General features: G+C 45.9%; 1 protein-coding gene across 2 annotated transcripts in view; it reads left to right on the top strand.

Annotated features, from left to right (window-relative positions):
• Positions 1 to 10,481, top strand: part of spns2 (SPNS lysolipid transporter 2, sphingosine-1-phosphate) — a 61,321-nt gene that overhangs the window by 9,477 nt on the left and 41,363 nt on the right. For both annotated transcript variants that reach the window (XM_026181134.2, XM_026181135.2), the window contains exon 2: positions 8,844 to 8,909. In XM_026181134.2, coding sequence (XP_026036919.1) covers positions 8,844 to 8,909 — 66 coding nt within the window. The remainder of the gene's footprint in view (positions 1 to 8,843; positions 8,910 to 10,481) is intronic.

Here is a 10,481-nt window from a genome sequence, read left to right as displayed (position 1 = left end):
GATAGGAGTGTTTACCTGATGAAATGCTGAAATTTGTCTTCGTGCGCAGATGGACGGATTACAGGAAGGAGGGAGGAAAGATATGAGATGGGTTGCGTACTTATTTGAGATGCTGTCAGAAAACAGTTCGTCCCTGTATGAATTGCTTTCCTCACTCCCGTGCATTCCCCGTCTCGGGAATAGCAGGCTTACGGTCGAGCTGCTGAAATTCAAATGTTTAATACATAAAAATACAAAAAAACACACAGAACCAATGTTTTTTTTGAAAGTTCGTCAGATGACCGACCTTTTCACCGCTAGCTTCACGTTTCCCTTTCCTTCAGAAATAACAGCACGAAGGGAGAGAAACACAGCAGCACAAACCAAGCAAAGTGTTTGTGTTGTGAAGGTCATATTCAACCGTTCCCCTGGGATCGGTGCTTTGGCTGAGGCCGGCGAAACATGCAGTGAAGGAATGGAAATAGAAGTCATCGCAGTCCGTTTGGTGTCACTGGAAAATGACGCTCACAGATGATGGGCATTGATCAACAGAACAAAAGGAATCTGTTAGAAGTGATGAAACTGCGCCGTGACACGCCGACATTGGATTTTCTCTCACACATTAACATGTTGCTGTTCAGACGACTGGAGTCTAATATTGACCTGCTCGCTGTGAAAGCAGACCTACAGTAATATTAGCTCGTAGCTCCTGGAAGCTCCCACAGCTGCTACGACTTTGACTGTTTATTTAGCAGCACATTTAAAAAAGGCTTCTTTCATGAACATGAGACTAAATGGTAAAAGCATTATGCAGTTTTTAGCACGTCGTGTGTGTGTGTGTGTTGCCTCACATGTTTTTTGTTTTGTGGATGTGTGTCATGTGTCAGGCCTGGATGAGATTGCAGCAGATTTTTCATTACTGCGTTTATGGGGGGAACTGTTCTGGAATAAGGGTGCTCACCTCTGTCAACGTTTGAGATGTTTCCGTTGATTCCCGGGGTCAGAGGTGGGCTCGCTAACAGCACCGAGTGTTTCTTTTCTACATTAGGATCAAGTTCCTTTGAGTTTTGAGCTCCAAGACAACAAAACATGCAGATATTAACGTGAACATCGGGCCATCGTCACGTTGTTTCCTATTCGGCTCTGAAAGCTTCTGAGGACACTGGGTGACGAGACAATGACAGGTTTAGATGTTTGACTCTGGAGTGGTTGGTTACAGCTCGCTGGCCTGGTTGGAGTACGACAGCATCCTTTTGTTCTCTGGGTAAATGTTTAGCGGTGCACTTATAAATACATCACACCTCTTAAAAATGCTGAATTCGTGTATATCTGTCTTGCTAAGAGCAGGTCGTTGTGACATAAATGCAGTGGAGCTTTCTTTTAAACAAGAAGGTTTAGTTTTGAAAAGGCTGTTCCAGGAGCTTGTTAATGAAAGTAGCTGCACTGCAAAGCTTTACGTGCATATTTCTTAGTATAGTTTATTGACAGGTAACTGTGCATGGCCCGAGGCTGCTGTGCGGTAGGTATGTGGGCTGTTCTTTAACGAAACAGGCCTGGTATGTGGATGTAGTTTGAAAGGAACGGGTTCCTTGAGGTGTTTTCCCACGCCGAGAAGAATTCAGACTCACCTTGTGTTTGACAAATTAGGCAGAAAGTTCAGCTTTGTCATATTCTTAATTTACTGACATGAATATTGTCAAAATACAGTCCACTGGAAACCAGCAAGCAAGATTCAAAGACATGTTTGGGTTTCTGTCAGGGTGTGAAACAGCAGAGGACATAATGAAAGATGGATGCCACGTTCTCAGCTAAACTGGGACGAGTTGATGAGTTGCTGTGTGACACTGGTAGGATTGGTTTGGAGTGGTGGGTGCAGAGAGGCAGAGAGGTCGCCTCGACCGAGTCGCAGTAAAAAGGCTGTTGTGTGTCTGATTGGTTTTCCCTCTGGGAGTTAATGAGATGTTGGGAATTCAGCCGGAGGCGCTGTAGCATCACTGAGAGTGCAGCACGTTACCGTAAAGCACATTCTCATTGAAGTGGGCGAGAGTGGCACACCTGTTAGCTTTAGCCCAAATGGAGCAGTTATCTGACTGATGTTGGGCAGAAACTCCAAAGCTTCCTGTTTCATCAGTCATACTGAACCTCAGCTGAGCGGCCGTGAAACTAAACTGCATGTCGTAGATATGATGCATCTGAGCGAGAAACCTGAGATCCATTTAGTCGTCATTACTGCTGATGAGAGGTTTCTACTGAAATAAGAGTCTGTACTTTGGATTTATTCCTCTCACTTTCAGGGCAGCGTACTCATTTTCAACACAAATGTGATCTTTTGTTAAATCACCGCTCACTTTAAATTGATTGATTTATTACAGATTTTTACCAGCCTGCTAAAAAATCATGACAGCCTTTTTGTTTCTGAATTAAATCCCAAATGGTGCTTTGAGTGTCACACATATGGGATCAGCTGTGCCGGGCTGGCCCTTAATTCTCCATTTTGTGAAGCTGAGCGCTGTGATCACTGAGAGAAGATAGCCACGCTGCGCTGATCTGATGCTAAATGGAGCTGAAAATACAAAATTTAGCCAGTTTTCTTCTCTTCTAGCTGTAGGTCACTTTGGAGTGGACCCACTGCTTAAGAAATAAAAGCAGCCAGCCCACAGTCATCTGATTGTTATGCGCCAGCGCTCACTCTGGGGTTAAACAAAGGGAGAGTCAGAATAAGCAGATGACTCAAATGACTCTCTTCTTCTGTTCTTTAAGTATTGATATCAGGATCATTTTAGAGGTTGTGTTTCACGTTCCAGTAATTAAAAACGCTTTGTGTAAAAGGACGTCATGAAGTAAGCCTCTGCAACAAAGACAGACAGAGACCAGAAGAGTAAAAATGACATCTCATTAAAAACACTGCACAACGATTTTAATCCAAACTCCTCACTGTTATGTAAAGCAGTGGGGTTACTGACAGGACACATGTGCTTATGCACACGCTGAGGCTCACAGATGTGCAGGCTAATGCTAAAAGAACAATGCACCTTTGGGTGTTTTGCTACTGTTTCATAAAGTGCATTCACATAACCACACATTTGCATAACAGAGTAAACCCAGCAGGTAAAAGGGGCGTGTGCTGTTTGGGATTCACTTCTTTAGTTGTTGAAGGAATGGCAAAGCTTTGTCGATATGATGTCAGCAGCCTGACATGCGGTATGTAGCGCTGCTTGGTGAATATTAGCTTTTCCTGCTTCTAAACCTGCTGGCATTATTGTATAAATTCTTGTAAAGGGGATTTGCTTGTTCCACTTCTGTGTGTGAATATTGAAGACAGCTTCCGATTTTGCTGTGTAGACACATGGAAAGTTGGAGGCAAGGACATCAGACCCAAACATGAACTCAGGACCATGATTAAGGGAAGATGGAGGGTTGCAAAGCTGCTTGCAGACCCACATCTTGCTTGAAGTACTGGTATACTCAGGACCTTCGTGGGGTTCTCTATAAATTCAGCCTCCAGATGTTTCCTGTGCATCTCACTGCTTTTGCTGTCAAATCCAACACAGTCTGGGCTCTATTAATGATCTCAGGCCAGCGTTGCTCCTCAAATATCCACATAGATCCCTGTTCAAGGCTCAGCTTCTGCCCAGTATTCCTGAGAGAGCGCTGGTGCAGCTCATGGAGGTCCCCCGGCAGTCTTACAGTCTCATTTAATCTCAAATACCTCTGCTTCGCTTCACTGCATCTCTTCCCAATACAACAAATGCATCATCTCATACAAACAAGTGGTCTGGCCTCTGGATGTATTATTGATGAGCTATATGTTTATCCTGCTTCCCTGATGCTTCGCTGTGCGTCCTCTCCACTGCCATCAAATATTTAGCACGTACCGGCTGGGACTAATGCACCGCAACCCTTCAGCTGAATTCAAGCTTTTGATTAGTGACGGAAAATTCGGAGGAAAAAAATCTTTATTAATCAAAGTGGTAAAGCTGGCGAGCCTGCAGGAGTTTAATTTGATTTCCCCCAGTTTGGCCCCAGTTTGGCTGGCACAGAGTGAAAGCTGTCTCGGATGTGACAGTGGAAGGAGGTCTGTTCATCTTTGTGCAAACATTCATCATTAAAAAATTATATGTTTGATTTTCGTCATGCGTGTATGACAAGGATTCAGAGGTTATCGTGCTGTGAGGGGAAAATGATGTGAATTATGGCAGCTCTTACAGTGTACAATGGTAGCATCAGCTGCGTTATCTCCTTCACTTATGAAAAGATAAAGTGTAGAATCATTTCATGACGATCAGCTGCTAGCGTGGCAGGAAACGTCGACACTCTTTGACGTTTCCTTCTTTGTCTCAGTGAACGATTAGGCTGCGTACGCTGTCTTTGTGAACACACTGCATCCACAGAGCCATTTCATTATGCACAGTGTGCATTAATTGCATTTAGTGTACATGTAGCTGTGTTCTGTATTGGACTTTTGCTGGTGCACTGCCACAACCAGTAATCAGTGGAATAGAAATGAGCAGCAGGATGTAAATTTCACTGCCATCATCACATTGGTGGTGTAAACACTGCTCCATACAGACACTGCTCATCAAAATCCGACTTTCTCGCACAGCGTGCAGCACATGTGACTTTGGTTTACATTTCGTGCTCGACTTGCTGCCGCGGGAAGCGCGAGTGTGTAGCGTGCACTCGCACACTCTCTGTCGATTTTATTGGGGAATCCTCTGAAGCTTCCCGTGCAGCTCTATAGACGGTTTCCCAGACATCTGCATCACGTTTCCTCTCTGTGTGGCAGGCAAAGGAAGTGGAATGGAAAAACTGCTCCCCCGCCCAGTGCGGCCACATGGCGAGGGAGGAGAGCAGTCGGTCAGGAGCCCGCCGGCCACAGTCGGGCATATTTGTGGTCAGCTTTCTCCTCTGCAGCAGTCTGAGCCGCTCTGCATCTTGGCCTACCTCTGCGCTCTGCTGCTGTCTCCCAGGCTGTTTCTTCTGAGTCTCTCTGTCTCACACGCTCAAATCCAACATTTGGTTACAAGAGGAGCCAGAAAACAGACATTTTGTCCTCACTCGTCGCTGTTCTCCTTCCCAGACTATTTATACTGATGGGGGGGGTGACACATGAAAAGGAATCACCCTCTTTGCAGGAACGCAGTAGAAGGATGGGCCACATCAGCAGAGCGGTTCACACGCCGGCCACAGTCAACGACTTCCATCCACTGGCTCCTTCTCACTCAGGCTTACTCACAGTGAAACCAGGGGAAAGGGGAACACACACATTTATAATAAACAAAGGAAACATATGCTTTACCAACCAACCCAGTCCTGACTGATCTGATGTAGCCGCCATCTTTCTCTGCTCCTTATAACTCTGAGTTTCCCTCTCTGCTGTTAAATTGGACTCTCGGCCTAGTTTCTCTGACCATAAATAGAAGCAGGAGGGCTGCAGGTCTACAACTCTCTGTAGGGTATGAAGTAAATTTGTGTATGGCTGTGCTGGGTGTGGTGTGTGTCGGTGTGGGTGTGTGCTTCACTTAAGGTGTATTTGTGAGTGTGTGGTGGTCCCAGCGGAGAGGTGCTGGCAGTCTGCGTCACTGCACAAGAGCTGGCTGGCTTTGCAAAAACAACATGCCGTATACTCATTTAAACACTCGTTATTGGCGCTGCGGGCTCGCCTCCGCTTTAAAAAACAAACTGATGCATTATCAATATGTTCTCTTGGATTCGTGATGATTTGTGATGCTTATTTTCCTCGACGTAGAAATTCTGGTCCTTCCTGTACGCTAACGATCTTCTGGTGTCCTTAAAAAGACTGGAAGAAAACTTCTTTTCACATCGGACCGATCATTCACCATTCATGGCTTTGAATGCCCCATTTGTGGAACGTTAACGTTCTACCAATTTGAGTCATTTCTTCTCGAGCTGAAAAAAGTGTCCATAAAGGCAGACTTTATGAGTGTCAGCCGCACACTGTAGCCGACTCTGTGTCAGCTTTAACTGCGCCGTGCAGCCAAATACAGTTCAGCATCAAAAACAGACTCATAAATGTGGTTCTGGATTATCATGAAACAGGTCAGACTTTCTGCTTTCTGTTTGATACACTTTCTGTTTTCGTTTAAAGCTGAACAAAGCACACTTAAAGGAGTGTGCAGTATAGAAGGAAGGGAGTGTCTTGCCTGGTAGCCGTGAATGTGCATTGCTGCGTAAGTGCTGTTACCTTAAATGATGGACGCCTGGAATGCCCACATTCCTCGGATGTTTCTCCTTCAGTCTTCAGACGCCGATCAGCGCCTCTGTAGGGGTTCATCTGCAAGACACTGGCAACGGCAGCAGCGATGTCATAAGAAATACGTCGTTACATAAGGATGAAGATGCAACGAGGATCAGTTTTGCAAGAAAAAGAAAAAGTAGGTTGGACACTGGAAGCCAAGTTCCTTTGAGGTATCTTGACCTTTATCTCGTTGAGCCGCCGTACAGCATTGCCATGGCAACTAAACTGGGTGCTGCCAGCTCGGGCGAGGGTTGTAATTCCTCAGCATCAGCCCCATCCCCGAGTGCCTCGGTGTTTTAGTCTGCACAAGCAGAGCTCGCACAGCAAAGACTCACGGTTGAGTAAGAAATACTAAGACCGATAAAGATGAAATGTTTCGGGAGTGCAGAAAAGGACAGAGTTTGATTGGCTCCGTGGAAGAGAGGAGATACCCGCTGCACAAACACAGAGCTCCCGGCTGTCTGTAATCCCTCACAGCTTAGCAGTTCATTACACAGCTCATTGCACTTGCATCTCACACTCTTGCTTTAATCTGACTTCCACCTTGTATCTGAATGCAGGATGCTGAGTGTATCAAATGAACTTCTCAGGCTTTTCATACGTTTTGAATGCGGAGCTCGACTTTATGACACATTCTCAGCTCTGTTAATCTGAAATAGCTTTTAGCTAACTCTACCTTCATTAATTGTGTGGCAATTGTGTGGTAAGTGTAGACGGGTGTGGCTCTGACTATCGCAGTCTCTGTCCAGGAGGGACGCTCCACCATCTGCTGTAGGAATCCCCCTCCCAGCAGGCTTTGTGTATATGTGTGAGTGTGTGTGTCTGTGTGTGTGTGTGTGTCTGTGTGTGTCTGTGTGTGTGTGTGTGTGTGTGTGTGTGCACATCTTTGGGGCTAATTACAGTGCAGCTGCAGTTGTACAGTACACTGTTGAACAATTTTGTCGCTGTTTGACAGGCTTGGCAGGAGGCAGATTTGACCCATCTGCTGAGGGCATGTAAGACAACACAGTGTTTTTGTTTCTGCTTTTATTTTAGTTTGAATTTGGGGAATAATGAGAATTTGTCTCAACTGTTGGTTTCACTGAAACCAGGTGATAAGCAGCATATCAGCAGCTTGAAGTCAGGTGATTATGAAAGAGAAAGAATTTAAAAAGCTGTGTGTGTGTGTGTGTGTGTGTGTGTGTGTGTCTGTGTGTCTGTGTGTGTGTGTGTGTGTGTGTGTGTGTGTGTGTGTGTGTGTGTGTGTGTGCTAACAGGAATGCTTCCTGCAGTGTGAGAGTGCACGCAGGTGGTTTGACTCAGCTGAGAGGAATCTGATGTTTGCTTGCAGTCACGGTCCACCTGCCCCTGCGTCGCACCACCTTTGCAACCTGCGCTCTTTCTTTGTTGACAAACAGAGTCAGTGGCGGCGCAGAGGATAGCCACAGAATCAGCTACGTCCATGTGCTGTTTTTGCCTGCTTGGCTCGATCGTACTCATTATCCTCCAGAGTGAAGCGAGAGGCGGCTGGATATTATAAAGCGGCCGTTTCTGAGCGTTACAAAAGCCCGTACAGAGGTCAGGCTCTGCTAGGTGATACTGGGCTCACACGCGGGCAGCACACAGATCAGAGGGAGCCAGCTTCTTAAAATGTGAGTCATGCTGCTGTTGCATTTTCATGAGCCGTGTTGCAATCCCCTGGACCGGCCCGCCAGCCTCACAGAGTCAGCCAGCACCACCAAGCACATCATGTTTCGTCTGGACTGCAGAGATGTTCTTTTATTCTCGGTTAGAAATGACGACTTTAAAGCTGTTGTTCTCAGGACGGGCAGAATCATTTGTGCTTTCTTGTTTACCAGTGCTTAAAATTACACAGTAGACATAAAGGCATTTCTTTTAATCTAATTTATCACCATCTGACCTTCTTCATCTTGATCCTTTGATGTTTACGATGTGTTTAAAACTTTATGGGATTTCTTCTATGTCGGGCACAGAGCACCAACAAGTCAGACAACTGTGATGAGCAGGTATTCAGCTGTGCGCGTGCATTCCTTGTCCCGTGATTGGCCAAAAAGCAGATGCCTTTCACCTTATTAAGGCATCGGTGCGACGTACAGTATGCTGATGACTCTTGGGTTACAGTAATGGGATTGAAAGAACTTCAGAGAACTTGTGGTTTCTCACAGTGGAATCATGTTATTGCCGTACGCACAGCGACTCACGTTTGCATCGTGTGGCAAAACCAGAATCAGCTGCAGTCATTGTGTCGGAGCTGTGCGCTGTACAGTGACAAGTTAACGCTGGAGAGTGTGTTTGTGTGTTTGCAAGCGATTGTGTTATTTAACACCAGATATTGCTCATATATAGCACCCTGTGGGACAGTGTTTGAGCCGAAGGTTAGCACTGTGTGGCAGCCAAACGAGCGTTATCAGTCTCATTCTGTTGCTCTTCGAGGAAGCGAGGTGAATGACGACCTCTAACTACGATCTAAGCATCGTGTCCAAGCCACAAAAGGCTTTTGTAAATCCAGAATGGACTTGTCTGTGAGTCGGAGCTCAGCGTTTCAGGACCTGTGATTAGGGCTCTTATTGTACCTCCAAACCACATTCATGTTTTTCTTTTGCAGGTGTTGTGCTCGACATTCAGCGGAATTACGACGTGTCAGACAGCAGAATCGGCTTGCTGCAAACAGGTAAGCATCCTTTAATCTCATAATTACACGCGTGAAAAGAGTTCTCTCTCTCTGCGGCGACTGTGATTACTGTGTAACTCTGATCTTATTTAAAACGAATGGTCCAACCAAAGGCAGAGGCTCTTACTCCAATCTGTCACTCGAGCTCAGCCTCTGACAGCGGCAGTGTCAGCCTCCCTTTTCTCTTCTCACACATGAGCAACAAACCGGATTATTGACAGCACATTTACAGCAGTAAAGCTGCGTATTATGGAGGTAATTTACATAATCAACCCACTAATGGTTTTGTTCCTCTGCGTCTCTGTGCATCATCTGTGTGGGCAAGACAATCCAAGGAAATAGAATATCAGAAGGGCACACCTCCTGGAGTTTGTGATGGTTCAAAGTTACTGAAGCTGTTTACATTTTTCCACAGCAACACTGTATGACAAGCTGTGGCAGCAGCAAAGCAGCAGGCCAATAAAAAAGGGAATACAGTCAGGAGCCAGGCAGGCTTCTCCCCTGAGAGCACCCACAGAGTGTGACTCCTGCTCAGGGCAGGGCTTCCTGCTCCACACAGAGACTCACTGAATTCACCTTTTACAGAGAGATACTTTGCAAAGCCCTCTTATTGGAGGACAGGACCCCGTCTTGTCTCTGTGTGCTCTCAGACCCATTCAGACACCAACAGACTAACAAAGTGCCTTTGAGCTCAAGCAGACAGGACTGAGTGTGAGGGGCGGTAGAAAACAGCCCAGTGTTTTTAGGGTCGCGGTACGTGAAGGACAAAAATATCTCGAAGGAAAAAGAAATCTGTGTGACTCTTTTAGAGCTTTTTTAAGCTCAGCACATCACTTTACGATCTCATTTCAACCCAAACTGAGCCTCGTTTTTATTTTCTGTCAGCAAGTTTCTCCACATTATGTATTTGATCGTTTGTGTCTCGATGCTTGTTCTTTGGGTATTTTTCTCTACATATTTATTACTGTCAGAATCAGGAAGCCTTAGAAACATACGAGGGGAAGAACCGGACATTTTTTCGATCAGCAGGATTTCGTCCCATTTGAAAAACTGCATGTTTGTATGAACGCTTAACAAGAAACAGGAAACTGTGAAGGGCTTTGACTCTTAACTCTGCTTGTATTGGCTCACTGTGTGGATTATGCACACAGCCACACTGGCACAAACTCACACACACTTAAATAAACAGAGTATGCAAGTCTTCTAGTTGCATGCACAACTGATTTGCCCGCTGCACCGTCTTCAGTCTTTGAGAGGAACCCAGTCGGGCGCATGGCGAGGCTTCTGCGTGTTTGCTTTGTACGGTCATGGTTCTGACTCCGCTCGGCCCTTGATCCCCAAGGAACCTGTTTCTGACACGGACCTGGGGAATGGCGGGTGTCTGCGTGCAGACAAGGAGCCTAGGTGTGAAGAAGAGGCTTGGAGGATACGACATAATCGGGATGCTAGAAGGGAGGATCTTTACCTCAGCAGATACACATCACTAGCTCCATCCGTCTGCAGTGGGGTTGCATTTTGACATCACAGGTTCATGACATCCATCTTCCACACAACCTCATGGAGTCAGTGGTT

This window comes from Astatotilapia calliptera, chromosome 10 (genome assembly GCF_964374335.1).
Source record: "Astatotilapia calliptera chromosome 10, fAstCal68.1, whole genome shotgun sequence".
NCBI classification, from domain to species: Eukaryota; Metazoa; Chordata; class Actinopteri; order Cichliformes; family Cichlidae; genus Astatotilapia; species Astatotilapia calliptera.
This window is presented reverse-complemented; position numbering and strand designations above follow the sequence as displayed.